Source organism: Oenanthe melanoleuca, chromosome 14 (assembly GCF_029582105.1).
Source record: "Oenanthe melanoleuca isolate GR-GAL-2019-014 chromosome 14, OMel1.0, whole genome shotgun sequence".
Classification (NCBI taxonomy): domain Eukaryota; kingdom Metazoa; phylum Chordata; class Aves; order Passeriformes; family Muscicapidae; genus Oenanthe; species Oenanthe melanoleuca.
In genome coordinates, this window is record NC_079348.1 from 6488506 (window position 1) to 6511538 (window position 23033).

Sequence of the window (23033 nt, forward strand, 5' to 3'; positions counted from 1 at the left end):
ACCGTGGTCCCACGTGGCCCTGGCAGGAAGGGCACAGCCTGGGTGGCACTGATCTTCTTTCCCCTCCTGTCACTCTCTCATATCCACCTGTCACATTGCACTTTTTCCAGTGTTCAGGGAAGTGAGAGTTGTGGGTTTTTCCTGGTAAAGGCAGATTAAAGAGCTGCCTGTCCATCCCAGGAAGGCAGAGGTCTCCCCAGCTGGGCTGGTCCCGACGCATCCGGCTCACATCCCGGCTCAAGAGCTCGCAGTGACTCAGTGCAGCTCAGCTGCAGCTGTCCTGGGGCACATTCAGGGCTTCCAGGAACCATTTCCATTTGAGTAGGAGAAAAATCAGTTTTTAAGAATCCCCTTTCTCCCAGAAGAGCGAGCCTCACATCCGTGTTTTGGGGAAAGGAGCAGAGCTGTCTCTGCAGGGTGACGTGGAGAGGAGCTGGAAGGAGATGTGTGAAACATCAAACCTGCCTGAGATCAAGGGAAACACACCCTGGCTCCTGTCCCTGGGATGCTAACATGCTTTCCTTCACTGAGCTGAGGCTGTAAACCCCCATGGGGAAACCCACAGTTACCCAACACAAAATCCTTTGTGCATCTAAAATTAATGGTAAACTCTTGCAGCTACCTGGAATGTACACAAAGAAATCACACCTACAGGGGAGCTGCTAGAGGAAAAGCTGAGTGGTTTTCGAGCACCTTAGCACAGCACACAAAAGGCTGATAAGAATTAGGAATTCACCCACAATTTCTGCTTGGTTATTTCTGGAGGCACCTCCTCCAGCCCCCGCTTCACTCTCACCACCCTTCAAAAAACCAGGCAGGGACAGGTGTAATTAATACCTGCAAAAAGCTGCTCTTGGGTAAGAAAGCAGCATGTGCAGAGCACAAGAGGCAGCCCCAGCACAGCACAGCCCTGCAGGTATCCTGGGCTCTGAGGACAACCCCAGCCCTGGCTGGTGCTCACCTCTGATGCTCAAGGATGATTCTCACAGCCAAACAATTGCAGGGATCAACCAAAACTCTGAGGAAAAAGGGCTGCAGATGCTAACAGAGAGTGAACACAGGGAGCTGTACAAGCAGATCCTCTAAAACACCCACTACATCCCTCGTTTTAGCAGCCTTAAAGCAGTGTGGAGCTGCTTCCAGACTTAAGGAAAAAGAGAGACAGAGTTTGGCACAGGGGTTGGTCAGGTCCAGGCTGGTCTTCCAGCAGCATCACCCCCACCAGCACCTTCATTCCTCTTTCTGCATAGTTACATAGTTGGTTTTTTTTCCTGACCATCACGGGGTGGCAGTCAGCACCACGGGTGAAACAGGTGAGGATCTGGAGACCAGGGAAACCTCCCAAGTCAGTTGAGCACACGTGCACACACACAAAGCTGTCTCACACTGCCCTGCCCCGTGCCAGCAGGGATTTTCTGGGGGTTTTACAAACAGGCACGTGGGGCTGGGCCTGTCACCTACCCCTGAGCACCTTTCAGAGGTGCCTGGAAGATGACAAAGAGCAGCCAGAGCCACGTATCAGCACGAGATCATCTCAGCTTTGGCAGGGGTGCAGCTTGGCAGCAGGTCAGGAGAGAAACAAGCGGTGCAGAGCAGCAGGGGATTCTGAACTATGCAGAGCAGCTTTCCTCAAAAGCCCTGACCGTGAGCACATCTGGCCCTCGGCACAGGAGCCACGTCATTGTCAGTGACAAGCTGCAAAGACATCCTGGTGTCTGCAGCACAACACAGCCCTGCAGCCATGCCTGGAACGCTCAGGGCTGATTCAGAGGGGCCATCCCAAGGGCTGCACACTTTGCTGCTTCATCATCTCCCTCTCAAGCCTCAACTTTCCCACTCCCACACCAAGTAAACTGAGATCTTCGTGCTACAGCGAAAATTCCTCCATCATGCAGCGTGTTTGCCCTTCACCACCAGGAACAGGAAAGTCCTACAGGGAGGGATGAGCGCAGCAAGAGGGAACATCTGCTCCAGCTGTGCCAAACACCCTCCAGCCAGCAGGGTGAGGATGCTGCCATCTCCAAAGTGCTGTTAACACACCCCAGTGAAGACATCCCCGGCACCCAGCCCACTGCAGCACAGCCAGGCTGCTGCGTCAGCCATCCCCACGAGACCCCAGCTAGCAGGGAATTCATACACACACACACACCACAAAGCAGTTTCTAACTGGCCTGCAAGCCCAGACAAGCTGACACACCCTAGATAACCCCGTCATCCTCCCCTAAACCACCCCCAGCCCATCCACGTAACCAGCCCTGCGTGTTTATGACCTGTCACACACATGACTGTCACCTGCCAGGCCCTGCAGGACAGCTTCTCCCCTCCTGTCCCTCTGTCCTGCACGCTGCTCCCATCCACACCCATCACCCATGGATGCTGGGGGAGGATGTGGCTCTTGGCACCACCAAAGAGGTGCTGGCAGTACCCCATCCCAGCTGCAGGGATTTATGCACCTGAGAAACCTCCAAGACCTTTAAGAATGAAATACAAGAATTAAAAGCTGCTTTTACATTTCCTAAGAGGCACTATCACAGCAGGGGAGAACGCTGGTGACAAGGGACACTTGGTGCTCAGCAGGCAGATCCCAGGCAGAAAAGGGTCCAAGCCATTCCCAGAGAGCTCCATCACACACAAGCAGCTTGGCTGATGGCAGTGCCAAACCACAGCTAAGGTTTGCAGCCTCTGATGGGAAATTACTTGTATTGAGCACTCTGGAGGTTTCTTCCTTTCCAAACCCAGATTTGTCTTTGATGGTGGTGGTGAGGGGGGAGGAAGGGTGGATGCTCCACAAACAATTTCTGGTAAGTTGTTGTCTCCTCCTCATCCTGCCTCCTCTTACACTCAAGTTTTTTAGTGGAAATTTATCTTTTAGAAAAATTTTTTAAAAATAATTTCTATTGAAATGATGAAGTTAAGGCTTAGAGCACAGGACAGATCAACTCAGCAGTGCCCCTCCCTGGGCACAGTGCAGGCAAGAGGATGGAGGCTGTGGCAGCTCAGTGGGTGCTGGAGAGGGTCCAGCCCATCCTCATCCTCACCCCACTGCAGGTCCACAGCATAAGGCAATGATTTTCTTCCTCCCCTACTCCAAATCCTGCTCTTCCCCTTGGCCACACTATAACCCACCCCATTCCACACAAGCAGCACCTCTGCTCCAGCCTTTAGCTGAGCAGAGAAATGGCTGCAAGAGAAAGGAGCACACAGGGAGCCCTGTCCCAGCTCCAAAAAAAGAGCAGACTCAGATCCACAGCAAACTGAGGCCACAAGGCAGCACTGTGACATCTGAGATGGCTGCAGCTGTGCCCAGTAATTCCAGTGCTCCTTGGGACAAGAACATTGGCACTCACAATGCTGCCACAGCACCACTGCAGCACTGCCCCTGCACAGATAACAGGCTGTGAGGAGATGGAATATCTCCCAGGTGGAAAAAACCAATAGAAACTTCCAGTTTCCATCATAAAAAAAAATAAATCCTCTCTGCCCTTTCCCCCACTCCAAATCCCTGACTAACACTTGACCTGTGCTACAGAGGTTTGTCAGCAAGAGGCAGCGGGTAGATCCAGCTCCATATGTACCCACAAGCCATCCTGAGTCATGCCAGTAAAACCCCAAACTTTTTGTTGATAGAGTAAAATCACTTCCCCAGCCAACACAAGTTCCTCTCCCAGCTCTTTCCCCAGCAAACAGCCAGTGCCTTATTAACCAACACAAGCAAAAAACATCTTGTATTCAAAAACCCACAGAGCCCCACGTCATTTTGGGCCACAAAAGTCACCAGTACCAGAAAGCTGCTCCCAAAGGGAGTCTCTACAAAGCACAGATGAGTTTCCTCCAGCAACAACAACCTTTGCAAACAACAGGGGAAAACAAAGTCCAGCTCAGCCCTGGACCACAGCTCAGAGCTGGAAAACAAAGGGATCAGCCTTCAGTGAGATTCATTATCCACTAAAAGAAAAGCAGGGAAGCATCTCTCCAGGGAGGGAAATGGATTGCTGAGGCACAGCTAAATATTTATCAGGTTCAGCATGATATTTTCCAGGCACCTACTATTATGCCAGCAGAGGAGGAAGGCAGGAGCAAAGTGCCATGTTTTCTCTAGGACAGTTAGAATTAATTGGATTTGAGCTCCATGATGCTTCAACTAGAATTAAATAATGGCTCCTTGGGATCAGAGCTCCCATCCCTCCAACCACTCACACCCTGGGAACACCAGGCTGGTGGCTGCTCTGCCTGGACACAGCAGGAGCCCAAAGCCAAAATCCTGCTTCAGCAGGTCATGACCCACACGTGTATTTTTGGCAGAGCTGCCTTTTTTTGGGGATGGCAGCTGGAAAAGTGTGAATGGCAGATGAGACAGTGCTGGATTCACAGACTGAATTGCATAACAGTGCTGTGCTCCCACAGAGGGCACAGCCAGGGCATGGCAGGGACACGTCCCCACCACTTATTTACCCACCCAGAATAGACGTGCCACAAGAACAAGCACCAGTTCATCCCCAGCTCCTGGCATTTCTCACTGCTGATTTTTCCAAGCCTCTGTGGCCAAGGAGAGCTGTCTCCCCAGAGGCACAGCCTGGCTCCAGACAGATCCTGATCCCTCTCCCCAAAAGCACCTCTATTCCCAAAGGAAGATCTCCCTGCTAAGGAAAAACACTTGCTTCTGAATTACTCAGGCATCAGTGCTGGGTGAGCCAGGAAAGGACAAGCAGATCTTTTCCCTCCAGATCCCACCAATGCACTCACCCTCCCTCCCTCCCTCCCTGCAGCTGCTTTTCCCAGCAAACTCCAAAATTTTGGGGAACAACTGTTTCCCCACTGGCACACTCCTGTCTGTCCCTCCAAGAGGGGCTTCCCAGGCATCAGGGGCCACTCAAATCACAGCCAAAAGCCCCAGCGACGGGCACAGGGATTTCCACATGCAGGGCAGGCAGAAGATACACCTTGAGGCCCAGGAAAAAAGCAACAGACTGGATTTGTATCCCCAGAGCTTCAGACCTTGCACCCTCCACCGTGTTTCTGCACCCACACAAAGGCTGAAAATTCCCCAAGGCTTCATCCCCTCTTGGGATACAACAGCATCCATTCACTGAAAAAGGTGGAAAATCACACCCAGGCCCAGCCAGGTGTTGCAAGCTGCAGCCAGGGGCTGTGTCCCTTGCAAAGCTCTGCCAGGAGGACACAGGGACAGCTCCAGAGCTTTGTTCCCAATTCCTTCCTGCAGTGCCACCCCGTGCCATGAGACAAAGATCAAGGGAACTTGGGTGACCTGAGAAAACAGGGAGTTTTTGCATACATGAGTAAACATCAGTGCAAGATAAGACAAGAGATGTTCTCCCACATACGAGATCCTGCGAGATAACTTGGATCAAGCAGACAGGAGCAATGGGAAGAGGAAGAAAGAAAGCTGAAATCCTCCCTAAGCTCCACACAATCCCCAGAAGGTGTTTATCTCCCAAGCTATGTTTAGTGCAGAGCAAAGCCCTGGCCCAGCACCATTCCTATCACCAGTGTCACAGCCAGCCACACATCCCAAAAACCTCCCGAGGCAGGAGACAACCCTGTGACTAAGCCAAAGTGACGGCAGGTGAGTTTTGGAAGGCATCTGTCACGGAAAGAGCCAACCAAGAGCTTCAACACAGCAGCCTCTGTGTTGAACAGAAACCCAAGGAGAACCAGCAAAGGAAACTTAAGACTGCTTGCTGAAATTCCTTAAGGAAAACAAGAGAAATTTAGCGTAAATTCAGGCTGCCTGAAAGAGAGGGAAGGAGCTGCCATGAGCAGCAGGTGCACACACACAGACCTGCGAGCATCCCTGGAAAAAGCCACTTGGAGGCAGGTGCAAGCCAAGGAGAGGCAGATGAGAGAAGGCAGATGTGCTACACACAGTCAGAATCGAGCTCAGGTCAGACAGTGCCAGCAGAGACTGGCTGCTCTCAGCACATGTGTGACACCTCCAGCACAGAACATCAGGGTTAAAACTCCACGAATGAACCAGCTTGTCACAACCAACAAAAACCTGCAGACACAGAGCAGCTCCAAACCTCCTCCAAGGAAATCACCACGCTCCCAGGTGTTCTCCACGCATCACCTCCTGCTGTCAGCCACACTGCTGCCCCCAAAATCCTCCAGGCCCAGCTCGGGCTTCATCTCCCGCGGGGCACAAGTGGTCCCTGGGCCAGGCTCACCTCGTCCCTCCATCCACACATCCGCCGGGCCGGCACAGGCAGCCGAGGAAAGGGCTGGGCTCGGGTGTCCCAAGCTTTTAAGAAGCCTGGATGATCCCCTCCAAGGCTGGATGGCTGGAGGCATGTGCTGCTACCTGTGAGTCAGCAGCTCCGCTCAGCAGCTCCGTAAATCGCTGCTGATTCACCCCCTGCTTACACAGCAAACAGGAAACTCAGGTCCACATTCCCTCCGGATAAGACACGGATCATTTAAAAGCAGGGGGGGAGGGAGAAGACAAAAAAAATCACGAGAGGTGCGTTCATCTGCTCACATGGCTCCTGACTTCGAGTTTCCAGCGCATCACTGCCGCACAGGGAAAACCCCTCAGATTTTATTCCGCTGATACCGGAGGCACCGTCCCTCCTCCGTCCGGGAACACCGGGACACGGCAAAGCCATTTCCCTGTCCCCATGCAGCCCGGCCGATACCTGCCGGCCGGGGCTCACCTTGCCGTGGGGAAGCTCACCTGAGTCACGGCCGCGCTCTATAAATAACACCTGTGACACACGGTCACGTTCTGCGGCCGGCGACAGCGGGGAACCGGCGAGGGCCCGGGCCCGAACGGCGACACGAGGCGACACCAGGCGACACCCGCAATCCCCGCCCGGCCCTTCCCACCCGGCCGAGCCACGGCGAGGGCTCCGCTCACCCGCGGCTCCGAGCCCGAGGATTCCCCAGGAGGGAAACTCAACACAAGGAAAGGCTCCAGCAGCAGCAAACAAACCTCGCCTGCTTTTATCGCTCTCCCCACGCCAAAGGCAGCTTCGCCCCGTTCCCTCCGCACATCCCCACCACGGGCTCTGCAGCCCCGGTATCGCGGCCCCAGCGACAACACCGGGCTGCGGAACCACCGGGGCCCGCGCAGAGGAAGCAGCGGGGAGCCCACACCCGGCTGATCGGGCAACAGCCCCGGTCCCGCGCTTCCCCCGTCGGTTCCCCCGTCGGTTCCCCCCGGCCGCGGCCGCCCCTTCCCCGCAGCCCGCTCGTACCTCTGGGCAGGGACATGGCGCAGTGCGAGCCCGGCGGGCCCGGCCCGAGCGGAGCCGCGATCCCGCCCGCCGCGGCGCCGCCGGCAGCCGCGCGCCAGGCCCGCCCCCGCGCCGCCATTGGCCAGCGCCGCGCGGGGGGCGTGGCTAAGGCGCGCGCGCGGAAACGGCTTTGCGGTTCTCGGGCGTGGCTGTGAGGGTGAAGTGAGGCGGGCGGGCGGCGCTGCTCCCCGAGAGAGGCGGCCGCGGTGGCCCCGGCGCTGGGGTGGCCCCGCAGGGTTGGGCGCGGAGCATCCCCCCCTGTGCTGCTCTTCGAGACACCTGCCAGCTAAGGATGGTCAAATCGCCACATCTCCCGTGCGTTCTGCCCGCCAAGGGTGGCACCGTTGGGTCCGGCTGGAAAATGGGGAATCGAGGGAAGGGCTGGAGCTGTGTCTGGCACGGTTAGATCGGATGTTAGGGAAGGTTCTTCCCCCACAGGGTGCTGGGGCACTGAACAGGCTCCCCAGGGAATGGTCACAGACCCAGGGCTGCCACAGCTCCAGGAGTGTTTGGACAACACTCCCAGGCATAGCTGGGATTTTGGGGCCTGGGTGATCCTTGTGTGACCCTCAGAGCTCACGACACTCTGTGATTCTGTGATTAATTCCTCTCTGAGTCACTGAGGAATCAATCCCTCCTGGACGTGGCACATCCCGGGGTAGGGATGCTCCCACAAACACCCGAGCTGGGCTGCAGGCAGAAGTGCTGGACAGGATGTGAGAGGTGCTGTTGAACAAGTGAAAAAAGGAGATTTCAAGTGCCATTTTCTGGCTGGAATTCTTAGTGTGATCTGTAAAGATCCAAAGGAGGGATTGGAGAAGTGGCAACTGCTGACAGCACTGGTGAGATCACAGCTGCTGTACCACAGCCAGCTCCCAGCTCTGCAGAGCATTTGGGATAAATTTGAGGACTGGAAAAACTTCCTCAAACCCATCAGTAGAGGGAAATCACTGCCAGAGGGAAGGAGCTGGAGGGGTTGGGATCTGCGGCTGCACGGGTGCCTCAAGCAGAGCTGCACACTGAAGGTGGAAGAGTTCAAATGGAAAATAAATTACAGGTTTTTAATGGGGAGAGCAATTACCTTCCCCAGAGACGTCGCAGATTCACCACCTTTCAAGTCTTTCAACACAGACAAGGAGGAGTCTTTAAAAAAAAACCAAACCTGCTCTCAGCCCAACCGCGGGTCATTAGTGCTGATGCAAGAGCTGTGGATGTCACTGCAGGGCTGGGCAAGGGGGAGCTGAGTGGACCTTTCTGACATTTATCACACGGATCTTGGGATCAGCAGCCTGGTTTGAACTGATCCACACGGGTTTGGGCTGAGCCAGTGCTCAGGTGTGAGTTTTGGGGAATCTGTAGCAGAGCAGAGCATCACCAGTGCTTTTGCAAATGTGGATCTGTGGGGAGCTGTGGGACCGGCTCTGGCAGCACCTGGGGTGTCACTGTGAGTGCAGGACATGACCCTGCTGTCCCCAAGCACGTCCCAGTGTGCACCACCCCTCCTCCTGGAGGCCAGAGCCAGCTGTGGATCCAGCTGGATGGAGCAGCTGCCTGGATTTGAGTCTCCAGCCCTCAATCCCTGGGCACTCCCCTGGTCCCAGCACAGGAGGGCTGCAGGAGCACACAGGGAAATTGGGATTCCCAGCAGGGTGGGAAGGCAGGGAGCACACAGACCCCCACGAGCTGCGAGGAAGGGACCAGAAGCAGCCACCCCCCAGCCATGGCAGGGCTTGGGGAGCTCTAAGGAGACTTTATTTTCTTCTGCAGCTTCCCAGTGCTGCTGGCATGGCTTCTTGTGCCTGCACCTCCTCGTCTGAGCCACTGTCCTTGGGCCCTGCAGACTCCCAGGGAATCATCACAGGCACAGGATCCCCCTGGAGCCTGAGTGCTCCCAGAAATTTTGGCAAGGCTGCTGGATTTTTGGCACCCATGGAAAGCCTCTCCATGCTTTCAGGGGCTGTAGGTGAACCTTTGGTTGTGCAGCTCTGGGTCAGGGTGATCACCAAGAGAGCAATAAGGAGCTGCTCACCCATGTCTGGGCAAAACCTGCTCCTCTTTCCTCCTCCCTCCTGACACTTCCCAGACCCACTGTGCCCGAGCATCCCTGTGTGCTGGAGGACATCAGCCCTCCCTCACAGCTCCAGATCCAGTTATTCCCCCTGCTCCCTGCAGCATCCCAGCAGTGCTCAGTGGCTGCTGCAGTGTTTGCATTCCCTGCATTCCCCTGCCCGGGTGTTCTGCTGTTTGTGTCTCCCTGCTCCACCACATGGTGTGGGAGCACAGCAGAGGGAGGGGGTGAGGAGGAGGACAACATCTCCTCAGCAGTGTTCATGGAGAAGGAAGGGAATGAAGCCCTCTCTCCAGTTCTTTGGGGGTGCTGCAGGGCCAGGGCTCGATGGGAGAGGGAAAAGAGCAGGAGACCCTGACAGGCAGAACAGCAGCACAGAGCAACCAAATCCAGTGAATTCCTCAGCTGAGGGGCTGCAGCAGGAGCTGAAAGAATGAGTAAACAAAGGCCAAGCTACATGAGATGGTGTTTAGGTGCAGAGAAGCTGCTGGTGAACTATTCCTGGTTCCAGGTTGATTTAAGTGTTGCTGCTTTTCCTGTTGCCAGCCTGTCCCACTGCACAGCCAGCACTGTCAGCTCCTGTCACTGAGAGCTTTGGGGTCAAAATGTGTATGTGATATATGATGTGTATATGATATATGATGGAGCACCTCTGCTATGGAGCCACTGGGAAAGCTGGGATGTTCAACATGGAGAAGAGAAGGCTCCAGAGAGACCTCAGAGCCCCTTCCAGTGCCTGAATGGGCTCCAAGAGAGCTGGAGAGGGACTTTGGACAAGGGCTGGAGTGACAGGACAGGGGGGAAATGGATTCCCACTGACAGAGGGCAGGGATAGATGGGATATTGGGAAGAAATTCTTCCCTGGGAGGATGGTGAACCTCTGGCAAAGGTTGTGCCAGGCAGCTGTGGCTGCCCCTGCATCCCTGGAGGTGTCCAAGGCCAGGATGGATGGGGCTTGGAGCAACCTGGTCCCAGCATCACACAGGGGCCATGACCTGGGGCTCCCACCCCACAGCCCCAGTAGCCCAGGGCAGAGAGCCCAGGGCACAGGGAGGGCACCCAGCACAGGAACTGCTGCAGAGCAGGAGGCACAACAGGGCAGCACCAGCACAGCCCAGTAACACGGAGCAGAAAACCAGTACAGAACCAGTGCGGGGCCAGTGCAGAACCCAGTACAGAACCCAGTGCAGAACCAGCACAGAGCCCAGCGCAGAACCAGCACAGAGCCCAGCGCAGAGCCCAGCGTGGACCCAGCACAGAGCCCAGCACAGAACTCAGCGTAGAACCAGCGCAGAGCCCAGCGCAGAACCAGCGCAGAGCCCAGCGCAGAACCAGCGCAGAACCAGCGCAGAGCCAGCGCAGAGCCCAGCACTGACCCAGCGCAGAACCCAGCACTGACCCAGCGCAGAACCCAGCACTGACCCAGCGCAGAGCCCAGCGCAGAGCCCAGCGCAGAGCCCAGCACTGACCCAGCGCAGAGCCAGCGCAGAGCCAGCGCAGAGCCCAGCACTGACCCAGCGCAGAGCCAGCGCAGAGCCAGCGCAGAGCCCAGCGCAGAGCCCAGCACTGACCCAGCGCAGAACCCAGCACTGACCCAGCGCAGAGCCCAGCGCAGAGCCCAGCGCAGAGCCCAGCACTGACCCAGCGCAGAGCCAGCGCAGAGCCAGCGCAGAGCCCAGCACTGACCCAGCGCAGAGCCCAGCGCAGAGCCCAGTGCGGACCCAGCGCAGAGCCCAGCGCAGAGCCAGCGCGGGCCCAGCACACAGCCCAGCACACAGCCCAGCGCAGAGCCCAGCACACAGCCCAGCGCCGGCGGGGGCTGGTGGCGGTGCCCGCCCGCGCGGGGGCGCCGGGCGCTGCCTGCGGGCCCCACATCTGTGGCGGCGTTGCCCCTTTAAGGGCCGCGCGGCCGTACCAAAACAAAAGCGCGGCGCGGCCATTGGCTGCGGGGTGGGCACGTGCCGCACAGCTGGGGCTTCCTGCGGCCGGGGCCGCGCCGGGGCCCGACCGCGCCTCCGCTCGGCACCGGCACCGGAACCGACACCGGCACCACAACCCGCACCGGCAGCGATCCCGGCCCGCCATGGCGCACTCGGCGCCGCTCGGCCTCCTGGAGCAGGGCTGCCCCATCCAGGTGGAGCACGACCGCAAGCGGCGGCAGTTCACCGTGCGGCTCAACGGTAAGGACGGCTCGGGACGTTACTGCTGCCCGCTGCCCGCGCTCCGACCGGGCTGGGGCTTGAAATGGACGTTCCCGTTCATTTCCACTCTCGCTGTTTCCCCCCCGTCTCTCCTCCCCCTTCCTCCTCCCCGCTGCTCTCCCCCTTTTTCTTGTTGTTCCTCCCCCTTTTTCCTGTTCTCACCTGTTTCCCCCCGTTTCCCTCCTCCTCCCGTGCCGCTGTGTCCCGCAGCACGTTCCGCTGGACTCTCCACCCTGCCGTGTTGTGACACCCCCCGGTGCCCCCGATGATCTTCAGAACCTCCCCCAGCACCACCGATTCCTGCTGGTGCTCCCCCCACCCCTCCCTGCACCCTAAAAATCTCCTCTCCCAGGAGATCCAAGCTCTCTCGGCTCCCTCAGTTGGGGTCGGTGTCCCACCTGTGAGAACAGGACTGTGGAGCTCTGGTGACACAGTGACCCCCAAAAAGCTCTGTCACATATTGGGTGGAGTGAACAAAGGAAAAAAAAAAAAAAGTAGATGCCACTAAAATTTCTCTGTGGTGCACTGATTCTTTCCCAGCCTTCATCTTAATGGTTAATTCCACATAATCAACATCCCAGCATCTCTTCCCCATCCATTTGTCATGCTGAGAACTACTCTGGGTAAAACTGCCTCGCTGCCCTGCAGAAATTGCAGGGTAGCTGCCTTTAAAAAAATATATATAAATAAAATGTGTAGTTCAGAAATCATAGGGAATGCAGGAGGCTTTGTTGATAAAACAACAGGAATAGTCCAGATTTTATTTTAGACTTCTCTCCCTCCCCGCCCCTACCCCATTTTCATTTCAACCACTAATTACAAAGCGCAGGCTGGAGGCTCAGCAGTGGTGGGGCGAGGAAGGAGGAGACGGGTGCAGGGAAAACAATTTCACCAACTGCTTATTTCAGCCTGAGATCAAACCAGGTCCCAGGTGCCGGGTCCCCACTGCCACCACCAGAGCATTGTCCCAGTCAGTGAAGGTGGTGTATGCAGGAAATAGAAGGGACAGCCAAGGGTCAACAATTATTGGGGAAACGTAATCTTTTATTGTGGTTTTCTGGATAAAAACTCTGCCAGCCACACCATGGGCTGAGTAGTGTTTGGTGGCTGAGCAGGGATGAGTCGTGACTGGAGAGGGTGAACTTTGAGAGGCAGAGAATCAGCTGTAGGAGTCGTGTGTGAATCAGCACAGAACCTCCTGATGCAGGAGGGGGTCGTGGAATCACAGAGCCCCAGAGTGGTTTGGTTTGGAAGGATCCTAAAGCTCATCTCATTCCAGCCTTGGGCAGGGACCCTTCTGTGTGTCCAGACCTGGACAGGTTGCTCCAAGCCCCATCCTGTCTGGCCATGGCCTCACCCTGGTGAATCCCCATGATCGAGGTTGTGTTTTTTCTGGGAGTTCAGGGAGTCTGAGCCCTTTTCTGTGAGCTCAGCACTGGCCACACAAGGCCCTGGCGTGGTGGTGTCCGTGCTGCTGCACTGACTAACATCCATGTGGAGTGGATCCATCCCTCCTCCTCCTCGTTAGGCATTGCTGGTAGCAGCCAAGCCCTGGAAGATGGTCAGGAGATAACATCTCTGTGGGAGTGCGTGGCTGGGTGTTTATTTCCTGCACTGCTCTTTGTCGCTCCCGCTCCTGGCACGATGAGCATCAGTGGTGTGGAATGCTCCGGGAGGTTTTCCTTGCTGTGTGCAGGGAATGACAAGAAATGGGTCAGACACAGATTTTGGCATCAAAGTGACCCCTGTGTCTCTCAGAGAGCACTCTAGTCCCATGTCACTGCACTGTAGCAGAGATGAACAGCAGTTTATGGGCTCCTGTGATGTCCTAATTTCTGCTAAATGTTAAGTGTGGATGATATCCTGGGAAAACATGGATGGACCAAGCAGCCAGACTTTGACAGCTGGTGGTTTATGGTGGTGTGATGTTGGGTAGGAGACTTTCCATGGTGATGAATTTCTGGAAATCCCTGGAGCTGGAGGCCTGAGACAGTGAAAGCTGTGAACTGGTGTGAAAGTGTTCATTTTCAGCATCATCCTGTGTTTGCTTCTGTGCCCCTGTGTGACCTCGTGTCAGGACTTCCTCCTTGTGCACAAGGAAGATGAATTGCTCTCAATTTTTTGGGGGCTTGCCCTGTCTTTCCTTTCTCTGCTGGTTCCTCCCCTCTCTCCCCTCATTGCTGCAGTAGCTCCCAAAACTCTGATAGGAACAGCTGCTTCCCTTGAACACGTTCCATTTTCCCTTGCATCCCAAATGAAGGAGCATTTAGAAGCTGAAAGTAAAGCTGATTATAACCAGACCTCACTGAGCCTCGTTATCCCTCGAGAGGAGGGCAGAAAGACGCCCAACTGGATTTGTAATGGGTTAGGATGTGACTAACAGCCTGAGCCAGCCAGAAACCTCCCTGTGCAGAGACTCTCTTGGAAAACATCAATTTGTCAAAGCTAAAAGCTTCCATGGGAATCTATAGGCTGGTTTTGTCAGGAATAGTTGGGCATTTATTTGGATCTGAGATGAAATTTTAGGTCAAAACAATAAACCCACAGGGATCCCCCATCCCAATGCAGTTGGCTGGTTGGTCCAGCTGCTGGCACAGATGTTTTAGCAGCAGTTGTTGTGACTTCTTGATGCCCATCACACCCTTCAGGCTCTCCAGTCAGGCTCCCCAGGAGCATGGAGCAGCTCCAGTTCCTCAGGGATGCACGGGCTTTTCACACATCCCCGCTCCCATTCATCCATCTGCAGCACCCCACACTTCCCAAACCTCCCACTCCTCCCCAGCTGGCTTTGGGCAGGACTTTGGCTGGAAGCTCCTGCTCATCTGGGTCTCAGGAGCTCCTTGTCCTGGAGCCCAGGCTCAGGTTTATTGGGAGAACTGGAGCAGGTCATGCCTTGGAGCTTTCCTCCCTGATGGGGCAGATGCTTTCCAGGAGAGGGGAAGGTGCTGAGTTTGCAGCAGGGACCAAGGGATCTGTCACCAGACACTGCATCAAAGACATCCCCTCTCCTCCCGTGGCACAGGCGCCTCCAGAGAGCTCCTAAACAGGAAACTGCTGCAAAGCAGAGCCCTCCCGCTGCCATTCCTGCCACTGAGGCCCCTCCGTGAGGCTGTGCTGTCTCCACTCTGGCTGTTGTGCTCTGTTGTGTTTTCTCTCCCTAGTAACGTGCCAGTAGCTCCCTGGGGAGTGAGGCCAGCCCACGGCAGGCAGTGAGCTCCAGCCTGGGATGCTCCAGCCTGGGACATCTCGTTCTCTCAGTCCACCCCACATGCAGCTTCTGTTTTTTTGTTTTTTTTTTTCCTCACTGTTTGGATCAGCAGCACAAGACCTGAGCTGCCTCCTGCCCCCTTCTCCTGGGAGATGAGGCTGGCATTTGGTCTCTCCCCTTGCTCACAGGGAATGGCTTTGCAGCAGTGTCCTAAGGGGGCTGGAGCTCAGGGGCTGCTCCAAAGGCTGGGGTGCAGAAATTGGCCTTGCAGGACCTGCCCAGGTCCTGGGCACACACCGTGGGCTGGTTGGTACAGGGACAAGGGACAGTGCTGCAGCCTCCCCTCCCTGGGCAGGTGCTTTGTGTGTGCCAGGAGAGGGGTCAGTGAAGGAGGGGCTGGAGTGGGGTTCCTGTGTCGGCCCAGATGCCTGGGACTGGGCTCTCTGCTTGTTCCCCCAGGTTCCTGAGCCACCAGCCTGGGTGTCTGGTATCAGGGCTGAGCCTGTCACTGCTGCCGGTGGAAACCCTCCATGGAGAGCAAGGTCACACCTGGTCCCTTGCCCAGCTCCCAGAAAAGCTTCCCCTTCCCTGTGCCCCGTGTGAGTGGAGGGAGGGACAGAGGGCGAGCAGGGCACCAGCTGTGCTGCCATTGCTGCCATCCTGCTCCTCTCTGGCTGTGCTGGTTTGCACTGACTCTCCTTCCTCTCTCCATGGCCTGGAGGGGAGTGTCAGTGAGTCAAACACCAGGGCAGGCTCCTGGGGCTCTGCTGTGCCAAGCTGTGCCTGTGCAGGCTGATAAACTCCTGTGCTGGAGCCCAGGGGGCTGACACAGGCTGGAGGCTGGCAGGAGGTGTCTGGTGGGAGGCTCTGCCTGTGCCCCCTCTCTTTAGGGGGGATTGCACCAAACTGGGGCTGGGTACTCCCAAGAAGGGTCAGCACTGCTTCCAGCTCCCCCAGCTTTCCTGGGAGCAGCCCCATGTCCAGGGTACCACAGAGCACCAGGGCTGGCCTATTCCAAGCCATGGCTGTGCCCACACCACACCCTGTGGCACAAGTGTCCTTGGTTTCATGTGCTGTGTCTCTGAGGTGAGCATGTGTGGATGTGATCATGAACTTGGCTGAACTGGGATGTTTTTCTGAACTGGGCCCAGTTTCCTGCAGTTTCTGCTGTTGTAAAATCAGGCTGGTTGTAAAATCCTTTCTGTGTGTGTTCATCTGTGCCCTGGTGGCACAGCTCCTGTCCTGGCTGGGGGCTTGTGGTGCTGCTGTGGTACAGGGAATATCGAGGAAAAGCCTGTCCAGGACATGTCTGAGATCCTCCAAACACTGCATCACCTTCTGCTTTAAAATGCATTTGTGTCTGTGATGATACGTCTAAACAGATCATATATTTTAAAAGTGTATTTAAAGTAAAAAAGTTTTTTTTTTGTTCTGTTGTCAGTTTAGTTTAAACTTCTCAAATCTTCAGGCAGAGGCTATGGAAAGTTTTAGCCTGGGAGGAGAGTGTGGTGGAAGGGCTGGAATGAGTGAAAGCTGCTGTTAAAAGATCGTTTTACAGCCTTTGGTGTTGCCAACTCTGCCCTTGCCACCCCTGAGAGCTGCCACCAAATGCTCTGTGAGGGTGAGGGCACCTCATGCCCCAGCCTGGGCAGGTTTCCCTCCAGGGAAGGGCTTCACCTGCTCCCTTGGCTTTTTTGGGGTGCCTGGATCCACATGGAAAAGCTCAGCAGTGCTCCCTCTTTTCTGTCTGGGGGAAACTCAAAGAGTTTGGTTTTTTGGTGAACCAGAGCTGAGAAGGGAAGGACTGAAGCCTATAAATACTTGGGGTAATGGCAGGGAGGGAAATTATTTATGTCCATCCAAGAACAATGTTGGCACAAGAATGAGTGGGCAGAAACCAGCAGGAATAAACTTGGGCTGGAAATGTGAAGGTTTCCATCCAGTGTAGAAGAATTCAGTGTCTTCATAAAAGGAGCAGGAATAAAAGCTTGAGCTGCTTCTCTGGAAACACAAAATTCCAATGGGCTCATTTCTAGTTTTTCTTGAATACAGTGATGAGGCAAACTGGGCTGGAGTTGTCAGCTGAAATGCAGTGAAATATTGAGCTCAGCTAAAGCAGATCCTGAATGCAGGTGAATTTTACAGCCCTTCAGCCTTAAAATACATTGGAGAGAAGGGAAAGTTTCCATTATTTTAATTAAACTTGTCTCTTTGATTGAGATCTTGCATTTCAGAAACTCACTTTGAAGTACAGAAACTCTCTAGAAATGAAACATTTTCTTTTGCACTGAAGGCAGAAGCTCAGGGTTCTGTGGATGAAACCAGGGGGGTGTTCTGACTCCTCTGATTTATACATGAGTGAAACTTCTTTTTTCCTGTAACTGAGCTGTTGTGAGAAAGGTCAGGGTGTCGAAACAGGAAGCCTGTGTGTGTGTACATGTAAATTTGTGTGCACAGCCCCCTTGCACACCTGTGTGCACTTTCCTGCGTGTTTGTGGCATTCACCTCCCCAGCATCTTTCCCAAAATGTGTCCAGACAATGCTGCAACATCCAAACCAAGGAGTTTTATGTGCCACAACAAAAACCCCTGTGCTGGAGGAGAAATTATTTGGCTGTTACCTGGTTCAGCTTTGTTGTTTTTCCCCTTCTTTTTGTTCTCCCCCACCATCAATACATCTTCTCCCTCCCCACAGCTGCTTTCCTACCCTAAACATGTTGTGCTGGCATCAGTGGTTCAGGGCTGGATCAAAAGCTCACTCCTGCTCTTCCAAGGGGCTTGGAAAGGCCGAGCAGACCTGGCTCTGCTCACATCTCAGGACATCCAGGAGTCACTGTAAGCAAAATCTCTGACCCAGCACCAGAGCCATTCCCACGGGGGATGCTGTAGCAGTCCCAAAACTGCCCATCCTGCTGTGGGCTCTCTGGGGACATCCCAGCCCTCAATGCTCTCTCCCATCCCGTGCTGCGGGTTCCCCAGGGACACCCCAACCCTCACCCTCTGTCCCACCCTCAGGTTGCCATGACAAGGCTGTGCTGCTCTACGAGTACGTGGGGAAGCGGATCGTGGACCTGCAGCACACGGAAGTGCCGGATGCCTACCGAGGGAGAGGAATAGCCAAGCACCTGGCAAAGGTACCACCCCAGGCACCCAGAAGGGCAAGAGCTGTGGCCATCCCAGCTGTGGCTAAAGAACCTGGCTGAAGCCAGGCCCCATCATGTTGGAATTGCATGTGTGCCCTGTGGGAATCTTGCTCTGATGGGAGATGGGGTGACTGGTGGGGCAGATGGAGATTTGGGGGCAGACATTGCTGTTTCCTGTGGCAAGAGGAGCTGGTAAATGTCAACAAATCCAGCCATTCACTCAGGTTTGGCCCATTCCTCCTCTCAGCAAAAAACCCTTGTGCAGGGGCTGATGGTTCACCTCAGCTTGAGCTGGACCCTCCTCTCAAACCTTCCACTGCCCTTGTGAGCCCTTTGCCTGCCTTGGGCTGTGCAGGGAGAGCTGAGGAGCCATGAGCACAACTGTGAGGTTGTGGGGTGGTGCTTTGGGATACAGCTGCCCCCTGCCCTGTAAGTGGGGACAGAGAGGTGGTGAAGGTGAGCTGGGTCACCTGCAGTGCAGCATCCACCAGGCTGGATGTGTTGAGGGTTAAACTGGGGACTCTGTGGCGAGGTGGTGGCTGTGGCAGGATTATCTGTGCTCTCCCCTCCAGCCTCTTCCTCCACCTGCCTCACACAGAGGGTATCTGAGAGACCTCTGCTGCTTCCCCCATCTGGGTGAGGGGTACAGGACTCCTACAAGGCTTGTGGGAAGGGGAGGCTGGGGATGCTGGTGGTAACTCCTCTGATGTCCCCTGGTTGCAGGCAGCCCTGGACTTCGTGGTGGAGGAGGACCTGAAGGCCCACCTGACGTGCTGGTACATTCAGAAGTACGTCAAGGAGAACCCGCTGCCGCAGTACCTGGAACACTTGCAGCCTTAGGCAGGACTGCTCCCACACCAGCACACCTGTCCCTGACTGTTCAACGCGGCCTTCGCTTCTCTGCAGTCTCAGGAAACCCTTCCCACACTCACAATTCCCGGTTTGTTAAGCGTGTCCATGCGGTGCGTGAGTGTGGGCGCGACCTCCTCGTGTGTGCCCACGTGTGAGCATGGCTACAGCCCCAGGGCCAGGCTGGCTCTGGGCACACGTGGTGCCCCCCAGTGCTTTTCCCAAGCCAGGGGATAGAAGAGGGTGATTTTTCCACCAAACCCCATCACAAGGCCTGGGGATGACCTGTTCTGCACCTCATCCTCTCCCCTCCGCTTGGTGACAGCTCTGAACTTGTTGGGGGATATTGGTTAGGGGTGGTCATGGGCTACCAGCCCCCCTTTCCTCCTGGCAGCTGGGGAGATGCTGTGGATTAAGCTTTGTGGAACAGAGGGAGGTGCTGGAGGAGCCCCAGCCCTGTGTCAGGTTCATCCCCTGCAGCACCTGTTGGGCACCAAGCTGTGTCCAAGCCCACCTGCAACACATACAAGAACATGTGGACCTTGGTGGCACCTCGGGGGCTTTGCTGCACTGGCTGTGGAGACACTGGGATGGTGACACCTTCGAGCCTAGAGACAAGAGCCATGTGTGACTTGGACTGCAGATCTGTGCAGAGGAAGAAACGTGGCAGAGTTGCAGATGCTGCTGCCTGGAGATGCCAGCTCCTGTACACAACCCTGAAGTGGCATCCCACAGGGTCATGGACTGTTATTCCTGTTTCCCTGCCCTTGGTGTGGACACAGCCTGCTCAGGAGAAGAGACCAGCCCCACAGCCAGCCCTGGCCTAAGCAATGAGGGACATCCCAGGGCACCATGGTGGTTTCCTGCAGCTGAAGAGGAAGGCTCTTCCCATCTCCCTCTTCATCTCTACATCCCTGTCAGTGCCCCAGATCAGCCTCCTCATGAGATTCTGAGAGCAGCAGGCTGAGGCCTCCAGGACCTGCTCCTGGCCCATCTCCAGGGCTCAGTGCTAGAGGCACCTGCATCCATGTGGATTCCCATGGCTTCCCCTTACAGCCTTTTGAAAGAAGCCCTGGCTCATGGCATTACCTGTCTGCTCAGCAGCCCTCTCACAGCTCCAAGCTCAGGGCACTGGCAGCATCGTGGGGACCTTGGCCAGCAGCAGGAACAGCCTCATTTCATGCTCTTACCTCTGTGGATGATGATCCTGTAGCACAAGCCAGCACTGCCACACTCAAATGTAGAGGTAACACCATGATGGCAGGGCACTGCCAGGTTCCAGTTTGCTGCCTGTCCTGCCTTGCCTGGGTTTTCCAGGGCCTGAGCTACACCTCAGAGCATCTCACACTGAGCTTTCAGGATTTTGCAGTGTCCCAGGGCAGGGCAGTGGTGAGGGAGATGATGTTTTCAACACACCCAGCCCTGAGCAGCCGCTGGGGGCTACAGCCAGGCAGGAGATGGAGAGCCTCTCACCTGGAGACCAAATCCAGACCTTGCTTGGCTGAGCAGGGACTAAAGTTTACAATCTGTGCCACGGAGTGACTGAAGCCCCAGGTGAGAGGCAGCTCAGCCCTTTCCCAGAGCCCAGCACAAAGTCCATGGCAGCAAAGGCAAAAACTCTACAATCTTCTCTCCCAGTTGGGGTGGCCAGAGATGAAGACCCTGTGCCAGGATTTCAGCCTGAGCTGTCCCTGGTCACCAGCTCGAGGTGAACCCTTGCTGCCTGCCCATGCTTTTGGGCTGCCCATCACCAGCATAGAGCAGCCCTCTCAGGCTTCCAAACCTCCCAAACTCCATCCCTGCCCTGCACACTGCAGGCTGTGAGACCCCTGCCCATGCCCACCACCTGTGCCAGGGGGCAGAGCCACCTCTGCCTTGTGCTGCTCAGGAAAGGCCTCGAGCTCAGCCCTGCCTCTGCTTCATTTTTGCCCTCCTGCTGCTTGTGTCACCCAGGCTGTGACCTTTGGGGTGGCTTCGAGGGACTAGGAAAGGGTGGCAAGTAACAAACTAAAGGGGCTCAAGAAGAAATGTGGGCTGCTAAATATTCCTTCAACACATAGTTACAGGAGCAAGGCTGGCTCTGGTAGTGCTGTGATGACTGAACATCCCTTCTCTTGATTCCAAGGTGAAGCTGAACTGTTTTCTCCCCTGGAAGCCAAGATAAAACACTTGTATCTTTGCCACAGCAGGGCTTGGTGCTCGGGAGCAATGTTTTAGCCCAGTGCTGTGAGCCTCTGTCCTGGTTTAGTGTTCATTTCCACTGTGTGCAGTCTCCAGGAGCTCCCAGTTGTGCCAGCTCGCTGGAGGGTGTGCTGTGATCAGTCTGGGCAGTGTCCCAGTGTCCAGCCTGCTCTGGAGCCCCTCGTGCTGCTCTGGCAGGAACCTCGTGCTTCCCCCGGCGCTGGATCACCCGCAGCGATCGCTGCCTTAAATCAGGCGCAGCACACGGTTCTGCTGCTGCTTCCCTTCGAGGTGCTACACCCCCCCGGCGTCTGACCTGACAGAGACGTGTGCCAGTGTCTGTGCCAACCATTTCTGTGCTGTGCCCACGCTCTGTCCCAGCCTCCCCTCCTCGATGCCAGTGAATAGCAATACCCGCAGGTCACCGGCGACGCCGCAGCCCACGGTGCTCTTGTGACCCTGCACGGCTGAGTGGGACCTGGCTCGGGGTCACTCGGTGCTGGGTAGCCCTTCCCTGACTCCCCACCAGCTGCCTTTTTCCAGCTGGTCTCTGCAGAAAGGAGCTTTGAGTCCTGTGCTGCCCCTTGGTGCTGATTAAGCCTGGAGGAGTTTGGGATCTTGGACTCTTCCCCGGGCAACAGGAGTGTGGAAGTGGTTTGGTTGAATACTGAGCTCCCCAAACCCATTTGAACTACAGACCTTTGGTGGGTGGGGGAATGCAGGTGGCTGTCAAACCTGCTTCCACAGCCCCCAACTTGAAACACCCCTTCCCTCATCCACTCTCCAGCGTTGTCTTCCTTTGTCCAAGGTTTCTGTTCTGTTGGATTCGGTGGTTACGATGTGCCTTTCCTTCTCAGGACCTGTTACAAACAACCTTTCTGCTCTTGTTTATGTTTAACATTTATCTTGATCCCTCCCTCTGTCATACTATAAAACCTGAACATAATGCATGGAATACAATACAATAAAAGTGTGGCTTAACTGAGCTGCAGTGGCTGTGCTGCACTGGGGGGGAACACATGCTCCCATTGCAAATGGACAGTAGGTAAGAGGTGAAATTACTGTGTTTTATTTGAGGTCACAGGGCTGGCTGACCTCATGATGACTGTGCAGAGCTCAGGGTGAGTGGGATCACAGCTGGTTCCTCTCCTTTGCCAGCTGATCCAGCCCTGCTCACCTTCATCATTCCTCCTTGGGATATCAGGCCAGCCTTCGGGAGTTGTCCTGCAAATGGGCAGACGCTCAGTGTTTATATTCACCGTTTTAAGATGAAAATATTTAAGTATCCGACTGTTGTGCTTGTCCAGATCAAGATGGGCAGGCAGGTGACTCAGAGGGACACAAGGCACTTCCTTCCTGGAGCCAGCACTCCTCAGAGCTGAGAGCACAGCACAGCACTCAGGATCATAGCAGGGCATTTGTGTCACTTCCCAATGCTGTGTGAAGGCTACAGAGGCTGAGGCCAGAGTTTGGATAACTCAGATTGCAGGGAAGGTTGGTGTGGAGAACAGTTATGATTTGATCCAGCATGACAAGCTGCCCCTGGGCTGCAGCAGGAGCGCGGGGTTTGCTGCTCCCGAGGGACAGCACGGGCGGTTGGGATCTGTAGCTGGGCTGTTGCTGGTAACACACTCTGTTTACATTCCACATTCCAGACAGTCCATGCTCTGGCCTGTCCCAGCACTGCTGCACGTTCTGCCGGGCTGGGCACGCTTCCCAAACACCTCCTTGTTCCTGTGAATGCAGCCTTTACCTCCCCCGAAACAGCTGCCCCCCAAAATCCAGCTGGGAGAGCAGTGGTGTGGGAGGGCCCCGTAGGCTGGAAGAGCAGCCTCGGGATGCCTGGGAAGGTGGAGGCAGCCAGGGGTTTGTTCTCTTCAGTCACATTACATCACTTGGGAATAATGTCAAAAAGAGGGTTTGTCTACGAACGGGAGGTGCAGAGGCAGCTCTTTCTCCTGATATGCGCTGTCAGGCTGGAGGAGGGCTCCAAGAAAGGAGGGGGTGCAGAGCAGGGAGCTGCTGTTTGATAAAGGAAAACTTGAAATTCCTAAGAAAAAGGCTCCTCTTCTGGGAGGAATCCGGCCGGGAGCAGGAGGGAGCCCTGCAGAGGCTCAAGCCTCCTGGAGAA

The 23033-nt window shown here is 55.6% G+C and overlaps 2 protein-coding genes across 2 annotated transcripts in view; one reads left to right on the top strand and one right to left on the bottom strand.

The window, feature by feature from the left end:
• The window catches only part of MAP2K3 (mitogen-activated protein kinase kinase 3), a 29614-nt gene extending 22310 nt beyond the window's left edge, over window positions 1–7304 (bottom strand). Inside the window, exon 1 of the mRNA XM_056503430.1 lies at window positions 7215–7304. Within this exon, the coding sequence (XP_056359405.1) occupies window positions 7215–7230 (16 nt within the window). The 5' untranslated portion in view covers window positions 7231–7304. The remainder of the gene's footprint in view (window positions 1–7214) is intronic.
• A 3923-nt stretch (window positions 7305–11227) lies between these two features.
• NATD1 (N-acetyltransferase domain containing 1) lies at window positions 11228–21887 on the top strand. Its single transcript, XM_056503839.1, has 3 exons — window positions 11228–11501; window positions 17745–17863; window positions 18596–21887. The coding sequence occupies exons 1-3, from the start codon at window positions 11405–11407 to the stop codon at window positions 18710–18712; spliced, it is 333 nt and encodes a 110-aa protein (XP_056359814.1). The 5' UTR covers window positions 11228–11404; the 3' UTR covers window positions 18713–21887.
• The last annotated feature ends 1146 nt before the right edge of the window (window positions 21888–23033 follow it).